Genomic DNA, 23,593 nt, shown 5'->3' on the forward strand with positions numbered 1-23,593 from the left:
AGGCAAATAGAGTAACTTATTATACATGAAATAAAAACAAAAATGTTTCAAAAATTACATGGTATTTTAAACCAAAATAAACATTATAAGTGTTTCTATACAGATGCCATGTTCCTCTACCTTGCTGAATGCAAGACACCTTTTTCCTACATCAAATTTCTACTTTTTTAAAAGATGTATTATTTCCTTAGTACAACTAAAAATGAGGAAAACGAACAACAAATACTTCTGTAGACACAATGTCACCCAATAAATGAAATAAACACTTAAGTAAGTATAGTCAAATTAAAATTCCATAATGTGGAAAAAGTTTTGAGAATTAAAAAACTTTAAACAAAATTATATAGTAGGATTCCAATCAATATCGAACAGATACTATGGAATAAGAACAGAATGATGACATATAAGCACACATACACGCATACACACACACACATTCTTAGGTTATAAACAGAAAGAGAATTTCACTCCTCTTCTAAAGTTAACCATACCTCACACACCACCCAAGTTACCAATACTTTTCTACTATAGCCCACTGTATCACCTCCTCCTATAGAGTCACCTCCTCATACCTTTAATTAAATAGACTTCCTTTTTTACATTTTATAATAAATAATAAAATGTAAAAAGATAAAGCATCTTTATCATAAATGTTCTGCCTCTGTATATGAGGATTTAGTTCTGAGTTATCAGTTATACTCTACTGACCTATTTGATTACAATATCTAGGTAGTAGTGTTGTAGGCAGACAGGTAGACAGAAAAGGGCCCTTGTGGTAATGGAATATCTGGAAAATAATAAAACCAATAGTCCTGAAGCTGCAAGGAAGTTCACCTGTGAACACAGGAATTAGGCCTGATAAGAACTTCCTGGCCCCAAGAGACCTAGACAAGGGTCTGGACACCCCTCTGAGAGAAGTTGGCAGCAGGAACAACGGCCAAAAAGGGATTTCAAAGAAGACCATCAACCACTCGCAACTCTACCTCCTTGGCAACTACACTAGCAATGGACTTTTACCTAGGTAGAAGCCCCCCATGAGGGCAGGTTGGAAAAACCCTATACAAGCTACCTTGAACAAAGGAAGGGTGAGCATATGCTGCTCAATTCCATGTGCTGCTTGTAAACATGTGGCCAATTATATGTAGTGCACAAGTACATATGTATTACCTACAATTCCTTTCTTGAGATGTGTACTTGAGATGTTGGTCCATCTTTGAAGAATGTCATGCTCTCTCTCTCTCGCTCTCTCTCTCTCTCGTTCTCTCACTCTCTCTCTCTCCCTTTGCTCAACCTCTTTCCCCTTCCTAAAAGATCCCCAATAAAATCTATTTTCACTTCACTTCTTGTCTACTCCTGAAATTCTTTTCTGTGAGACAGGACAAAGTATCTGGAAGCCCTGGATAAGGCCTAGGATCGACTTTCTTTTTCTTGCAAAGAGCAAATCCTCACTCCAGCCTGAGTCTGTGGCTCCTCAAGAAATCAGGTGGTGGGAATCAACTCCTGTGCTAAGGAGACCAATTGAGTGTCCCTTGAAAACAAAGGACTCATCCACAGACTTTAGCAGCCCTATCCTTCCCAAGTGGTCCAGGGTAGCAGAGGCAGATGGGAGTAAAGGATGCTCTCTCTCTTCTCTGCCTCACATAAGTCACATGTGGGGGCCCACCAACTTCAGTGGTCACTTAAGTAATAACAATAAATTGTTATTTTATTAGTAATGATATATTCTTATGGAAAGAAATATATTTTCAGACTATTGAAGAAAAAAATCAGTATTTTATACTTTATCATTAAGGAGAGAAGGCAAATTATAATTTTAGACATCTTTATATAAACATAAGAAACACTTACGGAATCATAAATCTACCAACAAATATACTACAAAAAACAGGATACTAAACCCATAGTAAAAGAGTTAACTATAGAAAATGTAGCAAGAAAAAACACTATTAATATATTTTGGTGTAACTAACTTTGAACTTAAAAAGTTATTGATTTTATTCATTTAAAGGGTATGATAAAATTTTAAACAACATTGCAAGATAGTTACAGATCTCAGTTGCTCACAAATGTGTTTGGAATAAAATATTGAAATGTCTATTTCAATCCTTGCAAATACACATGTTAAGAAAATATTAAGAAAAATAAAGGATGGTCTATAAAATATGATTTGTAACTTTTAAGTTTACAGAGTATAAAACAGGAGCTTAAATAAAAGCTGAATTCTGATTAAAACAATTAACTAAAATTATCAAATCAAGACATATTGCCCTACTTAAAAATTGTGATAAAGAACAATCTATAATAGAATTATTTTACTTTACCTCGTCATGCTTGGAAATAATACCTCCTATTTTTAGGCTCCTTTGAGTTTCTTGATTTTACATTCTTTTCTAGCTCAATGAAAATCTGAAATTGCTTCATAAAAAGGCAGCTTTATTTGGAATTGGAGGTTATATATAAGAGTTTATATTTAGTTTTTGAGAACCTTTAGGAGTGAAATACTATTTGGGCCAATAAGTCTGACCTTTTTTTCCTGATTCCAATCTCACCTTTCCACTTTTCATCATATCCTCAAGTCCCTTTATTTAATGCCAGCAAATTTTGGTGTCTCAAATTTCTTTATGCTCTCTGCTTCTACAATCATTTCTGATAACATGATTAGACAGAAGATCATAGACACAGACATAAATGTTTCTGAACCATTGCAGAGGACAGAGCCGTGAAGACTTAATAATGACACTCAGGAGATCGAATCAACAGTTGTATCTCTAAAAGGCCCTGTATATTCCTATTCAATGTGATGATCTGAGAATTGTTAGTATCCACATATCTACTTCGGAAATGAAAAATGAAAGCACATGCCTAAGGCGAATTTCTTTTAATTCCAATAATTCATAACTTTTAAGTTTTATTATAATAATAATGGCATACAGAAGGCAAACTTAATAATTATAAATACATAATGATAGGCAAACTTGTCTTTACCCAAAAGTCCAAAATCTCAAACCATAAATAAAATTTCTATTCTAACCAAACATATTCTAAATAAATATATGAGATTTTTATATCCAAGTAATCTTCAAAATCACAACCAACAAAAATTACATTAAAATTTTCAACCTAATTTTTTCTATTACTTTTCATAAGAGTTTAAATATTCTTTTTCTTCCCAAATTTTATTGTATTAAAGCATCAAGAGTTACAAAGTTATTCGCAGTTGGGTTTCTGACATATAATGTTCCATCACCAATCCCACCACCAGTGTCAACTTCCTTCCACTAGAGTTCCCAGATTCCCTCTCCTCCCCCACTCCCTACCCCAACCCCAGCCTACCATCAAGACTGGCATCATTTATACTTGGCTATTGAATTTTGGATCTCATGATTTCAGTGTTGTTGACTCTGAAGTTTGACTATTTAGCTCGAGAATTGCTTAATACCACCAATGTACCTGAATCCCCTTGACCCCTGCCCCCATTACTTCTCATCTATCTATTTTCCCTTCTTTACTCTATTTCTTTCCTTCTCCACATTATACTCTAGGGCCAAGGGTGATCTAAGCACAGTCCTTTTAAACCATTGCATTTCCTCATCCAGTTACTCTAAATAAAACATATAAGTGATGCCCTGTGTTTGTAAAGCCTCTGGCTTACTTCATTTAATATATCTTATTTAGCAGTGTTAATATCACTGTCCTATCATTGTTCATCAATTTGCTCAAGCGGGCACCAGTAATGTCTCACAACAAATTGTGAGACTTGATGTTACTGTTTTTGCATAATGAATATATCACGGGTAGCTTGCCAGGCTATGCAGAGTGGGCAAGATATTCTCTGTAGCTCACCAGTCTCTCTACCAGGGGCAGAGGAATTGAACCTGAGCTGTCCGCATGCAAGGTAAATGCCCTAGCCTATGTGCTATCACTCCAGCCCAATGTGTTAATCACGGTCATGGTCACGGTCCTCCCGTTGTTCATTGATTTGCTCGAGTGGGCCCAGTAACGTCTCCATCATGAGACTTGTTGATACTGTGTTTGGCATATCGAATACATCATGGGGAGCTTGCCAGGCTCTGCCGTGCGGGCGAGATACTCTCGGTAGCTTGCTGGGCTCTCCGAGAGGGGTGGAGGAATCGAATTCGGGTCGGCCATGCTGGCTGCTTGTAAGCCAAGCGCACTATCACTGTGCTATCGCTCCAGCCCAATGTGTTAATATATTCTTAAGTATATGAATATAAAATATTACTTGATGTTTATTAAAACCATGTGAACCAATATTTTTTTAAATTGAAATCGTTAGGGCCCGCTCGAGCAAATCGACGATCAAGGGGAGGGCCTTTAGAGTATTAACGCAGAACAATTAAAAATTAATTATCTATAACATTAATTTAACCAAATATGATTGCTTTAATTATTAACTTGTCACTGTCACTGTCACTGTCCTCCTATTGTTCATCGATTTGCTCGAGCGGGCCCAGTAACGTCTCCATTGGAGACTTTGTTGTTACTGTGTTTGGCATATCAAATACGTCACGGGTAGCTTGCCAGGCTCTGCCGTGTGGGCGAGATACTCTCGGTAGCTTGCCGGGCTCTCCAAGAGGGGCGGAGGAATCGAACTCTGGTCGGCCATGTTGGCTGCATGCAAGGCAAACGCCCTACTGCCATGCTATAGCTCCAGCCCAATTATTAACTTAGAAGGTAAATATGAGAAATAAATGTATATTTGAGGCAAGAATTAAATGCTACTTGTAATATAGTAACCTAAAATTTCAGTTTACAATTTTAGTCTAAAAATTGATTAATATGGTACTATGTATAGTTTAATATGGTTAATAAAAGATAAGTATGCCCCACTTTTTTATGTTTCTGGAGTCTGAACTGATATAGACTTCAAAAAATATTATAAAGAATCAGAAATTTGAACATTCCACAGTATATTTGGGGGGGTTAGTTTGATTTGTTTTGGTTTTTAGGGAAATGGGTCACTCTAGGTGACTATCAGGATCTATTCACAGCTCTGTGCTCAGGAGTGACTTGTGTGGTTGCTCAGGAAGCCATATACACTGTAGCATTATAGCACTGTCCTCCCATTGTTCATCAATTTGCTCGAGCAGGCACCAGTAACGTCTACATTATGAGACTTGTTACTGTTTTTGGCATATCAAATATGCCATGGAGAACTTGCTAGGCCCTGGGCAGAGCCGATAGCACAGCGGGTAGGGTGTTTGCCTTGCACATGGCTGACCCGGGTTCGATTCCTCTGTCCCTCTTAGAGAGCCTGGGAAGCTACCAAGAGTATCCTGCACTCACGGCAGTGCCTGGCAAGCTCCCCGTGGCATATTCAATATGCCAAAAACAGTAACAACAAGTCTCACAATGGAGAGGGTAATGGTGCCCGCTCAAACAAATCTCAAACCATATACAGTTCCAAGAATTTGGGGTGGTGTTGGGAGGACGGAAGACAAGCACCTTAACACCTGTACTATCGTTCTAGTTGCCACAGCATAATTTTAGAATAAATATAAAATAACATAAATTGTATGAATAAAAAACATATGTATCATTTACTAGATGTTAATAATACCGGTAGAGATTTAATCTAGTTTTAATCAGCTTGTTTCTGTTACATAGCAGATCAATGATTTTCAAATCAAGAAAATTATGAAAATCCTGAAATTCATTATAATTTTTCTTATTTATCATCTCTAACAATAATGTTTCAGATAAATCTATCTGTTTTACCATCATTATAAGTAATTTAAATGTCATTTGGATGTATAGATACTGTTATAAATGTTTTTCCATTTCAAAATAAACACATAGGGAAAAGGACCTATTTAATGATGAGTGATTTAAGTGCTCCTTTTGACTATATCTGCCAGTCAGGAAAAATTAAAGTTTCAAGTTAGAGGCGTAACGCTTAGAATAAGAAAATGAATGAAAAGGGGAAATTAAAGGGAAGAAGTGGGAAGAATAGAAGAAAGGAATGTAGGGAGAAAAGAGACAAAATGGAAAAATTCTAAGCTTTAGCTTTTAATTTAATATGAATTAGTCAGTGACACTAGAGATTAAAATTCTGTTTCTGTTGATTTAGGATCCTATTCATAGAATGAGGAATAAAATATTTTCTAGACTTTCCTGACCTAAACTACTGTAACACTTCTTGAAGAAAACATTCCTGTTCTGCAAATAGAAGAAACATAGCATTTCATAGAGGTAGTGATAGTTTCTCCTATAGTTATTCAGTGCAGCCTGATTTTCAAAACCTTCTGATCATTCACATCAATAAGTGTCTTAACTTTGTAACACACATGGGTTTTAAATGCAGTTCTTTTTTCTTCCAGAACTGGTTAAAAAGGCAAATAATCAATTAGTGCAAATGATGGGAATCCAAATGATTTTATTTTATGAAGACTTTGTTACATGAAATCTGTGCTAGACCTTAGAGAACATATCAAATACCTACACACAAAAAAGATATCACACAGATGAATTATGCCAAAACTCAGAGATATGGGATTTTATAAGTAATAAAAAGGGAACAGGAAACAGTTTGATGAAGTTAGAAAAGAACAGAACAAGGACAAGTGTGAACTCTCTTCAGTACTTTTGTTAAGACCTACATTTAATGTATGTAACTAAAGGAAAGAAAAAACTTACAATATTTCCTAATATAAAGCAAATTAAAATTGTTACTAGAAAATTTCTCTGAAAATTTTTATTTAGACCTCCAACCTCCAAGATGAAGCATGATTCACATGAGTGAAGCATTTCAGATGTCCAACACTGCTAACTCTTCAAATAACTACAGTGGCTGAAGTAATTCCAGATAAATTCAACAGAATTATCACCCAGCTGAGATCAGTCCATATTGTAAACAAAAGCTCTGAGTTAAAAACATGGAATATAATGCACTCTCTCTCTCTCTCTCTCTCTCTCTCTCTCTCTCTCTCACACACACACACACACACACACACATACACACACACATTAAAACTGTGTTAGCTTTAGCAGCGCATAGACAGAATAATCGAAACTTTTGACATTTAATTTGAACAGATTGTGAAAGCTAGAGGAGTAGCAAGGTGCGTGTGAAGGAACCTGTAAAGGCAATACGTGACTTACTATTGCAGATAATAAAAAGTAATCTTCTTTCCTGTAGAAAACAAAAGGTAATCCCATGTCCCTTACTGGGACTACAACTAGTGAGAATACTTCTTAAGAGCTTGGAAGAAAAAAAAGTATTTCGAAATAATGACCTGGAGCGATAGCACAGCGGGTAGGGCGTCTGCCTTGCACGCAGTCAACATGGCCGACCCGAGTTCGATTCCTCCGCCCCTCTCGGAGAGCCCGGCAAGCTACCGAGAGTATTCGATATGCCAGACACAGTAACAACAAAGTCTCCAATGGAGACGTTACTGGGCCCGCTCGAGCAAATCGACGATCAACCGGAGGGCCTTTACTTCACTTACTTTACTTTCAAAAAAGATGTTGAAACTGTCTACTAACATTTCTCATGCAATACTTATAGATCAAAAGTATGACCCAGAGGAATAAACCAAAAGTGACAAATGACAAAGCCAAGAGTAAGAGTTAATTTCTGAGAGACACCAAACCCCATAGAAGGGATCCTGACAAGGTCTAGCCTGTCAGTTGATCCTTATGATTTATCCTGCCCCTGTCTCTTTTGTGCTGTGAGTATAAGGAATAATGACTTAGGTTTTTTGGTTCCTAATTCTGCAAGCAAGAGGGAGTTTAAACTCAAAAGCTTCATTTCTATCTGGAATTTGACTTCACTGATGTTATTCTGGATATCAACAAGTTACCCTAAGGGGGAAAACCTTTGGAAGCTGTGAATTTTTGTGTATAAAGAAGAGATATTATTTACAAGAAACTAGAGTGGACAATAGCAAACTGCTATATTAGCATCTCCTTAAAATTTTTTCCAGGATATTTATCCCCTTGTATAATCCCTGAATATACTCATTTGGCACATGGTCATTAAAAAATACTATAAAAAATGCCTTGTTCGATTCTTAAATAAAAGGCATCCATAAATAGAACAGCCCAGGGAGATTAGATCTTGGAAAGGTGACAATAGTACCATCACAGCTCAATTCAGCTGTCTGAGTGACCTTAGTTCACATGAACTAGAACTACCCCGCTGAGCCCTGACAGACATGACATTCTGGTGTTTAGATAACCTAGGTGTTGCTTTTATCATACTAACAAATAACTGAAATTTGGATTTATTTGCCCCTACCACAGGCCACAGTGATTAGCAAACAGACACTCAAAAACATTAACAGTTAATTAAATTACTCTAACACAGCAGGCCAGCAAAAAATAATATGCACTGTCTTTTCCTTTTCCAATTTTACATGTGATCACATTACTGCTTGAGCTACTGTTTATTCACATTCATTCTGATTAATGTACTGTTCAGATTGTATATTATTCAGATATTGTGTGTGAGATAAGTTTTTGGTAGACAGTTCCATAATCAGTAACTGACACTGTTAAGAAAGGTTACAAAATGTCAATACAAAGGACATCTGGGGCATATACTTAACTCGTTGAGGCTAGGCTATACTACCAGTGTTTCACACTTGAATGTATAATAATTAACACAAATTGCTGTTACAGCATCAATGTTTTAAATAACTATTCAAAAAATCAAGACTTGTCGTAGTGTAAAATACCAATTTCTAAAAAACAAAATCTCCATACCCAGTCTGACTTCCCAGGTGTCTGTAAATAGCAACTTGTCATATCCAAATGGATCCAAGATTATACGCTATAGTTAGTAGTTTTCCACATACTTTATCATAAATTATGTATAACTACTATTTATTTATGGATAAGGAAACGTGATTTCAGAATTTATAAAATAACTTAGAATCAATACTTAATTCTTTTCATTTCTGCCAAGTATGCAAAAGGATCTATGCTGTATATGCTCTCTCCTGTTACTGCAATAAAACAAACTATAATAAAGACAAATTATAAAATTTATGAGATTAGATGTTCTAGATAAGTAGGTTATAAAAATCACTTATCTAAAATCACCAGTGTAAGAGAATTTTAGGTGTTTTATGACATATAATAAAGAGGAAATTTTACAGATCAAACACTTTAAGTAAAATCATTCCGAGCTCACTATAAGAGATTCTCACTATATCAAGATCTATAAAAGAATATCATAAAAGACAAATATAGAATAGAAGCTAGTCACATAAATCTTAAGATTACAAAATAATTCTTTAAATATTTTCTAAAATGTATTTCTACCAAACTATTTTCAACTTCTACTTAACTTTTGTTGTTATTATTGTTTTGTGCACTCAGGAATCACCCGTGTCAAAGCTTGGGGAACCATAAAGGAAGCCAAGAATAAGTCCTTGTTTGCCACGTGCACAGCAAACACTCTACCTGTTGTAATATCTGTCTATCCCTCAAACTTCTAAATAATTTAAAATGAATAAACAATACGATTCATGTATCATATGTGTTTATCATGTTTACACTTTATTGTCTTCTCATTCTCATATTTTCTTTCAAAATTCGACAGTCACTCACATGTAATAAACATATCCATCTTGCTCTGAGAGTTCCCTTAAACCAAAAGTGTACCACAGATTCTCTAATTGATCCCTTGCAGTTAGGATTGTAGCAAGGACTACTTTAAGAGAGCAATCACTGTTTACATCTTCATACACCATCCCCAAGAGAAAAATATCTATCAGATACTGTATCATACTTAGTAAGAGATCATAACTTTACTATTAATTCCTCCAGAAATAACACGCAAAAATTCTCTCTCCAAAAATGCTTCCTATTTGAAATGTCTGTCAGCTTTATCTTTATAAAATATCAATTAAATACACAGAAGTTATATAAATGCTTGTTTCTTACCGTGGCAAGAACCCTCAACTTCTTCATATCCTGTACTGCAAATACATCTTCCAAGAGGAACCAGCCAATCTCCGTCAGCTCCACAATATAGTTTAGGAGTGTCCCGCTCTTCTGCACTCTTCACACAAGAGCCTCTTACTTCAACCAAAGAGGAAGAGTCAACCCTTGGAATAGTGTCGGGGAACATGGCTAAGTTACGAACGGTGAACGGGCACTTTTTGTAGAAAACACGAACAGATACCAAAGCAATGCATGCCCCAATGTCTTGAAAAGCCAGATAAAATCCTTTCCTTTCTATAGGTCCAACCTCGCGAATTTCAGTGTTGAGTTTGAGAATGCGATCACCCAAATCCATTTGGGTAAAACTTTCATCCGCTGCAATTGTGTCGATCTTGGTATACTGGCTTGGTTTGAATTTGATTCCGTGGGATTCATCTGATTCTACATAGTACAGATTAAAAGTTTCTTTGCAAGTTCCCAAGACCCATGGGATGCTATTACAATCTCTCAATGTGAACTTCATTTCCACATAGATTTTCTGAGCTGCATCTCTAGAGATCCAATTTGTACGAAGCCAATTGTTTTGGTTTGGTTCCATTACATTGCATACCTGGTATGTATGAATAGGCCTATTGTGTTCATCCATTTCCGTGATGGCATCCCACTGAAAAATAAAGCAAATAAAAAACAATTAAAATTCTTATAAATAGTCAATTTTCAATTTTGGCAAAATTAATCAATGAAAGTATACTAATGAAGCCAGTCTCAATCACAGCAGAGTTTTAACTAAGTCTACAACAGGCTGTATAGTATGAGTTAAGCTTTCTAACATACTTATTGCATGATCAAGGACTACTTGATATAATTTGTTTGCTCAGCTGTTAAAAGGAATTGGAAATAATTCCTGCTCAATTTAACTAATCTGAGACATGAATTAGTTAACATATAAAAATCTCCTGGTACACTCTAAGAACTTTAAATAGCATCCATTAGCTAATCAAAATAACTAGACTACTGACAAATGTACCCTGGTGATCTGTCTGTTCACAGACACGATTTGTCACAAATTAAAGTATATTTACTTCTATTTCATTAAATATTTACAAGTCACATTTTTGTTTGGTTGGGGAACCACCCTGCCCATACTCAGAGCTTATTCCTTGCTCTGCACTCAGGGTTTCATTTCTGGTGGCACTTGAGGGACTACATAAAATGCTCAGGAATAGAACTTTGTGTCTGCCATGTTTAAGGCAAGCACTTCACCTGCTGTACTCTCTCTCTCCAATCCCTATACGAGTCTCCTTTGATAGAAAACATGTGAATAAAACTTTATATTTATTCAAGAATTACCAGTCACTATTCTGAACACTGAAAATACAGAAGTGAATCATTGAGAAATAACTGTCTTTTTAAAGTTTATATAGAATTTATCACTGTTTTATCACTGTCCTCCCATTGTTCATCGATTTGCTCGAGCAGGCCCAGTAATGTCTCTGTTATGAGACTTCTTGTTACTGTGTTTGGCATATTGAATACTCTCGGTGGCTTGCCAGGCTATCCCAGAGGGACGGAGGAATCAAACCTGGCTAGGCCGGGCTGGCTGCGCGAAAGGCAAACGCCCTACCGCTGTACTATCACTCCAGCCCTATAAAGTTTCTATAAAGTTTATATAGAATAGAAAGGAAAATCATAAATGAGTAATATAAAAAATCTAGTAGAAAGTTCAATGGTAAAAAAAAGCAGAGAGGTGGTAGAAGAGACTTTAATTTAAAAAAAAAATGGTAGCCAAAGTTCTCTGAGCTAGTAACAATCAAAAAAATTTTTTTAGAGGTGAGAGTAAACTTAATGAGAAATAAAATACTAAGTACATAAATCTTGAAGCAGGACATTACAAGTTTTTTCCAGGAACAATATGAATTGACTCTGAAGCTCATCAAGTAATAACATAGAGAAATAGAGAAGGGACAAAAAGGAAAAGACCTGTAAGAATTTTTAAATACCTTCAGTTAGATAATATAATTACCTTTACAAGAATATTGACTTCAGTTTACATAGAAAGCATATTGTTTCTTATCAACATAGATGTGTTTATCCTCTTAGATAAAATTAATAAAAATATTTGAGTATATTGTAATTAATAGGCTTTATTAGCATTTATACATCTAATATTTCCATGAGTCTAGTTACAAATTTTGCAAATATATATGTACACATATCAATATATTTGTATATATTTTTCATGATATATTTAGAACAATTGTCAATAAATGAAAAAGTACCCTGGTACCTTTATAAACTTTCTGGGAAAGCATGCTAATTATAGTTTCTCATTTCTATTAAAGTACATCAGAAATAAAAAAAACTATTTCTCTTGTGAATATACTATTTCTTAATATCATACTTCAGTGATTTACAGTAAGATTATTTAATGTATTCAGTTTGCAGTTTCTTATTTTAATTGGTTGTAGAGAGTCACTTAATCAAGGCCAGTTGAATTTCAATTACTATAGTTTCTAATAGAATGACTTCTTTCCGCAGTCTACAGAACTGTTATGACACTTAATACTTCATGATATAAATACTGCTATGACACTAAATACTTGCAATAATCCACTGTAAATTTCCACAAAAATTATTGTATATCAAGTACATTTAAAAGTGACTAGTATCTAAGATTTTGTAAGATGACCCCTTGAAATTCAGACATCATTTCCCAGAAGAAACAACATTTGAAGAAAAGAAAGTTCCTTGAAATCTATGGCTGTAAGCTCATAAAACATATTCACTATTTATCAGGGATGATTAACTGATCTCATGAAGACACATAAGATCACTCACCTCCGGGTGTTATCTCTGCATATAATGAGCACTGTCACTATTGCATTTACAAACTAACTTTACAATAACATGTTAAATGACAAACTAACTCTTAACAATATAGCTAGTAAAATAAGATGAGAACTGTCAAGATCAAGGTCCAAAATTATAAGCTTTTACCCACTGGAATCCTAATTACTCATTCATTATCTAGATAAGTTTCTAATCAAATTTGTTTGTTTCTTTGGATATATATGCATTTATTATTGACTATGCTGAATTCTCTAATTTTCCTATGCAGAACCAAAAATGATATTCTCCACAAGTTGTTTGAATAATTATATTTTAATACCTCTAGGCTAAAACTCTTATTGAAAGTTTTAACCAGGCTCATTATTAAATAATTAACCAAGTATTATTTAGTAGATCAATTATTGGAGTTAGCCCTTCATATTTTATTGTCTATATAATAAAATGTTCCACTTGTTATTTGACTATCCGGGAGACTGTGCCACACCCAGGAGCATCTACGTCTTATAAACAGCAAAGGGGTCTGGAAAACGGCATATCTTTTCAACACAAATCAACAAAACTCCATTCCAACCAGTCACCAGCACACTGTTTACCTTTCCTTCAACTCTCCAGGTCTACCTATTGGCAACCAAAAACCATCCATAGAGAGAAAAGTCTTTAGAAATCACTGACACTAATCAATCCTAAACTTTGCCTGTTTTTCTTTTCCAGAAGTATTTTGTTATTGTTATTGTTTGTTGGGTGGGGTGGAGGGGCATGCCTGGCAGTGCTCCAGTGCCACTGACAATTCCCTTAAAAGCCAGGGATTTTATCTAACCAGTCCTCTTGTTTGGAGCGATGCACACTAACCCTTAGACCTATCTTAATAATCTTCAAAATTTGGCTCAGGCTCTATCTTCATGCCTATGTTCTGTCACTTGCTTAGTACTTGATGCTTTCCCTGATGACCCCTTATTGGCATTTGTGGGTATAAGCATTATTTTTTCAAGTCTGGCTCTTAGTTTTGCTGGCCACAGAGCATTCCCATACTATATTCAATATTTATAGTCTTAAAAGAGATTAGGGGCCCAAAGCAATAGTACAGCGGTTGGGGCATTTGCCTTGAACATGGCCAACTCAGGTTCAATTCCTGCCATTCCGTATGATCCACTGAGCAATGCCAGGAGTCATTCCTGAATGCTAGACAGGAATAACCCCTGAGCATCACCATGTGACAAAGAAAAAGAGATTAGGTAGCGCTGAGTATCATAAGACACCCATGCTGTTCACCACATAACAGTAACTAAATCTTACTCAATTAAAAGCTTTTGCTGAACAAAAGATGGCACATGATCAAGTTTTTCTATCCATCATACATAATTAACATACTCCTTAATTCAAAGAAAAGAACTCATAAAATGAACATAAGACAGATATCTCTGTTCCTCTCATCCAGACCATAGGAAGAGATACATCTTGCAAGTGAAGACGAGAGACACAATATGTCACTTAAAATTTTTGATTATTTTTAACTGGAGGGAATCAAGACACAAAAGTCCAGGAGGAAGGTTAACAACCACTAGTTTTCTAAAAACATATATATGGGTACTAGAAAGATTGCTGTAACCAGATGTATTATGTATATGTATATTTTCAATCAGAAGGACAAGTCATGTCAAGAGCAACAGCTGATTACCAAACATTTGCTCTTCTTATTTGCCTGTGAATTTTGCTTGTGTCCTTAGAAGTCCAGAGCCCAAACTCATGTCTTGGCTCAGAATGGCATATAATGCTCAGTTGTCTGACTGTCTTTGAGTCTCATGACTATGTGAAGTTACTTTACATATAAAATTAAATTTATTTTCTGTTAATTTGTCTTAAATAAGTCAAAGAAATTAGAACAGCGACTTTCGCACCTAACCTCCACTTCACCTCCCACCCCCACACAAATGACTAACACTTTGCTGAAGCATGTATTAAAGAAATTAAACAAGGAGGTCATTAGACTGGTGGCCTATGTCTTGGCAGCCTATTTAAGTAAGTCTGAACCTAAGCTACACCAATTTCCTTTAAGAGCTTCAAGGTTAAAGAACAGACAAGCAAGTGATAGTCAACTAGGTTCCTAGAAACAGAAAGCTCTCCAGATAGATCACAAATAATTCCCTGGGTTATCACCACATACTGGAGCAATAGTATTTGGACTTAGGCTGGAGTGATACCACATAGTAGGTGAACTTGGGCTGGAGCAATAGTACAGCGGGGAGGGTGTTTGCCTTGCATGCGGCCGAATCAGGTTCGATTCCTCCTTCCCTCTCAGAGAGCCCGGCTAGCTAAGTAGAGTATCCTGCCTGCACGGCAGAGCCTGGCAATCTCCCCATGATGTATTTGATATGCCAAAACAGCAACAAGTCTCACAATTGAGACATTACCGGTGCCCACTTCAGCAAATCGATAAAAAACGGAAGGACAGTGCTACAGTGCTACTGTGTGACTTAAACAGTTTTGTTTTAACACTCAAGATTTAAGTCAATGCTTATGAAAATTATTAAATTTTTATAAAGGGGTCAGTCCTGATGATGTTTGGACTGATGCAGGTTTCACAGGGAGGTGCTCAAGAGGCTATAGAGGTGGAATCTGCAGTGCTGGGGGCTTAGAGATGCAACTGCACTACGCTGAATACAATTCAGTGCTTTCCATATACGAGGCATGTACTCTACCATTTGAGCAATCTCCAGGCTCTTTTTTTTTCCTTTAAATATTTTTATTAGTGAAAGACCATGAGATACCGTTGTAGACTTACAAACTTTCATGTTTGAGTTTCAGTTATACAATGATCGAGTACCCATCCCTTTAGCAATGCCCATTCTCCACCACCAAGGAACCCAGTAGCCCTCTCACTGCTTCCCCCAAATCATCATCCCTGCCTGCTCTGTGGCAGGGCATTCCCTTTTTCTCACTCTTTCCTTTAGGGTGTTGTGGTTTGCAACAGAGCTATTGAGTGACCAACATGTTTGGTCTATAGTCTACTTTCAGCATGTATCTCGCATCCGGAGTGAGTTCTCCAAACACCCTTTACTTGGTGTTCCCTTTTCTTTATGAGCTGCCTATTCCCCCAGTATCTGTTGCTGGCTTTGAAGCTGTGGAGCAGACCTCTTGGTACTTATCTCAAATACTTCTGGGTGTTAGTCTCCCGTTCTGTTACTTTATATTCCCCAATAGGGTACAGAATTTCTAAGTCTGTCCCTCTCTGACTCATTTCACTTAGCATTATATTTTCCATGCAGAACAAATTGTATGCAAATTTCATGACTTCATCTTTCTAACAGCTGCATATTATTCCATTGTGTAGATGTACCAAGGTTTCTTTAACCAGTCATCTGTTCTCGGGCACTCAAGTTTTTTCCAGATTTTGGCTATTGCGAACAGTGCAGCAATGAACATACAACAAGTGCAGATGTCATTTAGATTATACTTTTTTTGCTTCTCAAGGATATATTCCCAGGAGTGATATTGCTGGGTCAAATGGGAGCTCAATTTCTAATTTTTTGAGATTCGTCCATACTGTTTTTCAAAAGGGCTGAACCAGTCAGCATTCCCACCAGCAGTGAAGGAGAGTCGCTTTCTTACCACATCTGTGCCAACACAAGTTGCTTTTGTTCTTTTGGATGTGGGTCAGTCTCTGTGATATGAAATGGTATCTCACTGTTGTCTTAATCTGCAACTTTCTGACAATTAGTGATGTAGAGTACTTTCTCATGTGCCTTTTAGCCATTCGAACTGCTACTTTGAGAAAGTTTCTATTCATTTCATCAGCTCATTTTTTATAGGGTTGGATATTTTCTTCTTGTGGAATTCTACCACTGCTTTTTATATCATTGATATCAACCCCTTATTGGATGAGTATTAAGTAAATATCCCTTCCCATACTGTAGATTGTCTTTGTATTTTGGTCACTATATCTTTTACAGTGCAGAAGCTTCTTAGTTTAATATAGTCCCATTTGTTTATCTCTGTTTCTACTTGGTTGATCAGTGGCATGTCGTCTTTGAAGATACAGTTGGCCTCAATATTGTAGAGGGTTTTGCTGACCTTGTCTTCATTGTATCTTATGGATTCTGGTCTGATTTTGAGGTCTTTAATCCATTTTGATCTGACTTTTGTGCATGGCATTTAAGTTGAGATCTAAGTCCATTTTTTTTGCATGTGTTGTCCAGTTATGCCAGCACCATTTGTTGAAGAGGCTTTCCTTGCTCCACTTCACATTTCTTGTTCCCTTATCAAAGATTAGATGTTCATACATTTGCTGTTGTGTTGGAATATTCCACCCTGTTCCATTGGTCTGTGGCTCTGCCTTTTTTCTAGTCCAAGAATTGCTTTAGCTATTCATGAGCGTTTGTTGTTACAAATTAATATTAGGAGTGCTTGATCCATTTCTTTGAAGAATTTCATGGGTCTCCTTATAGCCATGGCATTGAATCTGTATAGTGCCTTGGGGAGTATTGCCATTGTTACAATGTGAATTCTTCCTATCCATAAGCAGGGGATATGTTTCCATTTCCTCATGTCCTCTTTTATTTTGTGGTATAGTGTTTTGTAGTTTTCTTTGTAAAGGTCCTTTACCTTTACCTCCTTACTTAAGCTGATTCCGAGGTACTTGATTTTCTGGGGCATAATTGTGAACAGGATGTTTTTCTTTTTCTTTTTTGCTTTTTGGGTCATACCCAGTAATGCTCAGGGTTTTTTCCTGGTTCTGCACTCAGGAATTATTCCTGGAGGTGCTTGGGATGGGATGCCGGGGATTGAATCCAGGTCGGCCACATACAAGGCAAACACCCTACCCGCTGTGCTATCGCTTTGGCCCCGGGATTATTATTTTTTTATTTCTCTTCCTCTGTCTCATTATTTGCATATAGGAAGGCCATGGACTTTTGGGTATTGATTTTATAGCCTGTGACTTTACAAGTCTATTGTTTCTAGGAGTTTCTTGGTAGAGGCTTTAGGATGCTCTAGGTATCGTATCACCTCTGAATAGTGAGAGCTTGATTTCTTCCTTTTCTATCTGGATTCCCTTAATATCTTTTTCTTCCCCAACTGCTATTGCAAGTACATCCAGTACTACAATGAACAGAAGTGCTGAGAGTAGTCATCCTTGTATTGTCCCTGATCTTAGAGGGGAGGCCCTTAGTATTTCCCCAATGAGGAAAATGCTTCCCATAGGTTTGTTGTAGGTCGTTTTGTCTATCTGAGGAAAATTGCTTCTAAGCCCATTTTGTTGAGAGTTTTCATCATAAACGGGTGTTGTATCTTCTTAAATGCTTCTCTGCATCTTTTGATATGATCATATGGTTTTTATCTTTACTTTTGTTAATATGATGGATTATTTTGATTGATTTCCAAATGGTGGCTGGTCCTGGAGGTCCTTGACTGCCGGAGCCCTGGTCGGGGTGGGGAGGAAAGTTAAACCCGCTCCCCTCCAAGAGGCCCCGGCGGCGAGGACAGTCAGGCGCGGGGGTAGGACACCGCACTGTTCTTCTTCCGGGAGCTGGTTTTTATAGTCTCTGAGTCTTGGCCGCTGATGGGATTACACAGCGCCAGGGGACCAGTTGGTGGGTGTGACCCCCGCCTATTGGAATTTGGAGGATCTGGGTGGAGGATCCACCACCATTCTGAGACCACTCTCTGCACACATGAAGGTACTGGCAGAGGGACAAAGTCACGCGGGTTCCGGGGCCGAGATCTCCAAGCCTACTCGGATTTGGGCTGAGCATCCTCCACCCAGATCCTCCAAATTCCAGTAGGCGGGGGTCACACCCACCAACTGGCCCCCTGGCGCCGTGTAATCCCATCAGCGGCCAAGAGTCATAGACTATAAAAACCAGCTCCCGCAGCGCACGACATCTTATTATGATATCTTATTATCTCATTCCTACTTTGGACAAACTGGCAGGCTACCGAATGTAACCTGCCCACACGGCAGAGTCTGGCAAACTCCCTGTGGCGTACCCAATATGCCAAATACCAGTAACAATGATGGGTCTCATTCTCCTAAAGAGCCTTGAATATAATCTCAGGGCTAGGATGAAGGAGACGTTACTGGGGCCTGCTCGAGGCAATTGACAATTAACAGGATGATTTGTGATTGTGATTTGTGATTTCCAAATGTTAAAGCACCCTTGCAACCCCGGGATGAATCCCCCTTGGTCATAATATATGATCTTTTTGATGAGTTGTTGAATTCTATTTGCTAATATTTTGTTGAGGATCTTTGCATCCATGTTCATCAGAGATACTGGCCTGTAATTTTCTTTATTAGTGATGTCATTGTTTACTTTTGGTGTTAGGGAGATATGTGCCTCCTAGAAACTGTTTGGGGAGAGTTCCGGTTTTTTTTCAATTTCCTGGAAAAGTTTGAGGAATGCTAAGTACTAGCAACAGGTCTTCTTTCAATGTTTGGAAGAATTCCCTAGTGTATTCGTCTGGGCCTGGGCTTTTGTTTTGGGGAAGATTTTTAATTACGGTTTCTATTTCCTTGAGATGAATTGGTCTATTCAGGTATCCCAAGTCTTCTTGGCTCTGTCTTGGGAGATTGTAGGAATCCAGGAATTTATCCATTTCTTCTAGGCTCTCTTGTTTTGTGGCATACAGGCTCTCAAAGTAGTCTCTGATGATCTTTTGAATTTCATTGGTTTCTGTTGTGAAGTCCCCTTTTTCATTTCTGATTCAGTTTATGAGGGTTTTCTCTCTCTCTTTTCTTTGTTTCTTGTTAGTGATTTTTCAATCTTGTTTATTTTCTCAGAGAACCAGCTCTTGATTTCATTGACCTTTCGTATTTTTTGTGTTTCCATGTTGTTAATTTCTGCTCTACGTTTTATTATTTCTTTCCTTTGGCCGGGTTTGGGTTCCTTTTTTTTTCTGAGATCTTGAACTGTGAAGTCAAGTTATCTATGTAGGCTCTTTCTTCCTTCCTGAGGAATGCTTTCAAAGCTATAAATTTTCCTCCTAACATAGCTTTAACTGTGTGCAATAGGTTCTGGTAGCTTGTGTCTTCATTCTCATTTGTTTCCAGATATCTTTTGATATCTTCCTTGACTTCCTTACTGACCCACTCATTTTTCAACATTGAGTTGCTTAATTTCCAGATGTTTGATTTGGTTCTCCACATCTGTGTGTGATTAGCTTCTATTGTTAGTGCACTGTGGTCTGAAAAGATAGTTGATACAATTTTTGTCTTCCTTATTCTATTAAGGTATGTTTTGTTATCTATTTTAGGAAATGTTCCATGTGCACTGGAAAAGAATGTCTAATCTTTCTTTTGGGGGATGTAAATCCCTGTATAGGTCTATAAGCTCTCTCTCTTTCATTTCATCCTTCAAAGCGAGTGTTTCCTTGCTGAGTTTTGTTCTTGTTGATCTATCCAGAGGTGATAAGGCAATGTTGAAGTCTACTACTATTGTATTGCTGGCAATGTCCTCCTTAAAATCTGTTAGTAGTTGTTTCAAGTGTCTAGCTGGTCCTTCAGTAGGTGCATATACATTTTAGAGTGTTATTTCTTCCTGTTGTTACATATCCTTTGATAAATAAAAAATGGACTTTACCGTCCCTCCTAATTTTTTTCAACTGAAATTTATGCTGTCGGATACTAGTATGGCTACTCCGGCTTTTTTGAAGGAGTTGTTTGCTTACAGGATTATTTCCCATATTTAAACTTTGAGTCTGTTTTTGCTCTGACTGTTCAGGGTAGTTTCTTGTTCACAGAGCATCTCCATTTTGAGACTTGTTATTGCTGTGTTTGGCATATTAAATACATCACGGGAAGACTGCATGGTAGAGCCTGGCAGGCGAGATACTCTCAGTAGCTTGCCTGGCTCTCCGAGAGAGGTGGAGGAATTGAACCTGGCTTGTTCAGGTTGGTTGCGCGCAAGGCAAACACCCTACCACTGTGCCATTCCTCAAGATCAAGATTAAAAGAAATTTAAAGGAGAAAATGAGAAAGAGAACAAAAGAAAACTTTCACTTTCATGTAGGAAAAAGAAAAGTAAAATAACTATGAAAGCAGAGAAGACTTCATTCATGAAAACGTTGCATTCTGATTCTTTCAGTGGTTTCTTCTTTAAGTTACTTGCATGCTATCCATAAGAAAAAAATCTGTTGAATGAATCTCCTTATGTAATGCTGTTGTGGCTAATTTTTAAATGTGGTTTCTTCTTTAAGTTACTTGCATGCTATCCATAAGAAAAAAATCTGTTGAATGAATCTCCTTATGTAATGCTGTTGTGTCTAATTTTTAAATGTAACTATCTAATATTCTCTATCAAAGAAAATTCTGTTAAAAAAGCCTTCTTATTCTAATATAATATTTTCCTCAGAGCCACTTAAAAATTCACTTTGAGTCAATATATTGGCATAAACTTAGAAAATTACTGCCTTGAATCTGCTTCTAGGCATGTAGTTAATAAAACAAAACTGTTTTTGCAGCAGAAAAGTGAAGGCTCTGCATTTAAATGATAACTAGTTTTGGAGAATAAAACAAGAAGCAAAATGTAGCGTGTGCAGATACATTTCTATTTCACTTTGGGCAAACATAAAACTTTTTTATTAGCACTACAAAGATATTTAATTAAAAAAACAGAAGAACTCAATGACATTTCTAAGAGATCTGTGGAGACTAAATAAGGGTTATTAATAAACTTATTATTTTGATGCACTTAATCTATTAGCAGGACAAATTATTATAGCAAGAGAAATGATTTCCATTAGAGAATAATTTTTTCATAAAATTTGTCATATGTTCATGAAGATTAAAAATTCTTAAATAAAGTACATTTTTGTATATCTGAAAGGCATAAAAATGATATAAAAACTTAAGATTTCACTAACTGTTGAGTAAAATCTTTTAAATGCAATCATTATATGGAATTTCAAATATAATGATATATGGTAATTATTTTAATTATTCTGTCATGTATTCAACAACACGAATATCAAACCAGTTTTCAAATGAACTGCACTACATAGAAGATATAAAAATAATTTCACAAACTATATTCAATATCCTTCTTGGTTAGTAGAGACAGTAAAGCATATTATATCAGTAAAACTGATACATTATAGTTTCACTGACATAGTATGCAAGCTCTAGGAGGATAATTGTTTTGTTCACAACTGTAACAAAAAGATACAGAATCAAATACACAGCAAGATTTTAGTGTTGGATGAATATCTACAGGAGTAACAGAATGCTTGCATTTTAAACTAAAAGAACACTTCCAGTAATTTACTGTTTCTTAAATAAGAATTCTAAATATAACACATTATTGAGAAATATATTAGCTTTGGGATTCTCTTAAACTACCTTACTTTAGAGTTTTCATGATGACAACTGAGCACAAATATCAAATTATTTAACTGAAGACTGAAACCATCAAATGGCATTATTTTATACACAAAATCATGCTATCATAGGGGTGATGGATAGTTCAGTAACTGAGGGTCTATGACTTGAAAACATAAGGCCACAAATTAAATCCCCAGTGTCATTACATGCATTAAACTTGATCCTGACATCTCTGTTATTATCCCAAGTGCTGCAAGCAATTTCTGGCTGCACTAAAAACAGGGATGTGTGAACACCACAACTAAAAGAATGTAAGTAGCATAGCTAAAAAATTGCAAAAGCACAGCATGCAGAAAGTTTGACACCTAGAAAGAATACATACAAATACCATAACTACAGTGTACAATTCTCACTGAATAGAATTGCGTGAGCACAAAATTAAGGCGCGCTGTCTCTGACAAGTATGTGTACGAACAATGCAGTTTAAGGAGCAGGCTCCTTGGCTGGCCCCACAACTGGATGTGCATTCCTCAGGTGAGCAGAACAACAAACTTGCAATCAGCACATCCCAGGCATGAATGTGAATGTGGTTACAGCAATAACAACAAAAGGAAGCACAGGAGGAAAAAGTTACAAACTTAAAGTAGGATAAAGGGATGATAATAGTTTAAGAGTTGAGAGAGTTCCCTCTACACTATTCTGTGTGTGTATGTGTGTGTGTGTGTGTGTGTGTGCGAGCATGTGTGCATGTGTGTTTATTTTCAAGAGTTCAAGATAGAGGTACAAATATTGCATAGGAATAGTATCAAATTAACATAGCAATATAATAAATATGTTTCAATAAGAGAAAGTGAACTGAGCAGATTGGGTAATATCCAGGCTTAGATAATACCCTGTAATACAGAAGGATTTTTCCATAAGAAGGAAAAGTGATGCGATTTTTAATATAAAAAGGAATACTAGCTTAAATATTATCTATCTTATGTAAGCACTAATAAAGTCTATAACACTAATTTTCTACTTTAAGAGGAATAACAGAGAATATTCATGATGAACTGTCAATAAGTGCAAATTTAAAGTATAAAATAAGTGAATATTCAAACTGTGTGTTAATGCAAACTGGGAAAAGAGAACCCAAGAGGGCAATGTTCTGCGCACTTTGAAGAATTAAATGATAAATGAAGGGAAAAGTATTCAGCATGTGAATGCTGCTGAAAGATCCAGTAATACAATGACCGTTCAATGTCCACTAGATGTGTTAACAGAGAAGTTATAGAGCAGTTTTAACAAGAAAAGTTTTGCTGAACTATTGGTTTGGGAGTAAGCATATTCTTCATGCAGAAATCCAGAGAAAAACCCTTTCTTATCAGATTTGTAAGGCATAATTGTCTTTCCTGGTAAGTATAAGATTTGGTAATATCTTCTAAGTTTATGTTTCATTACATTACTGTTGTTTAATACTAATGAGGATATCTATTTTGATTTGAATTTTGAAAAACCTTGTCAACTTCAAATAAA

At 36.3% G+C, this 23,593-nt stretch overlaps 1 protein-coding gene across 1 annotated transcript in view; it reads right to left on the minus strand.

Moving 5' to 3' along the window:
* EPHA6 (EPH receptor A6) overlaps positions 1-23,593 on the minus strand; it is a 984,716-nt gene that overhangs the window by 770,769 nt on the left and 190,354 nt on the right. Inside the window, 1 exon segment of the mRNA XM_056138519.1 lies at positions 9,913-10,576. Within this exon segment, the coding sequence (XP_055994494.1) occupies positions 9,913-10,576 (664 nt within the window).

Source organism: Sorex fumeus, unplaced genomic scaffold, assembly GCF_029834395.1.
Source record: "Sorex fumeus unplaced genomic scaffold, SorFum_2.1 ptg000129l, whole genome shotgun sequence".
Lineage (NCBI taxonomy): Eukaryota > Metazoa > Chordata > Mammalia > Eulipotyphla > Soricidae > Sorex > Sorex fumeus.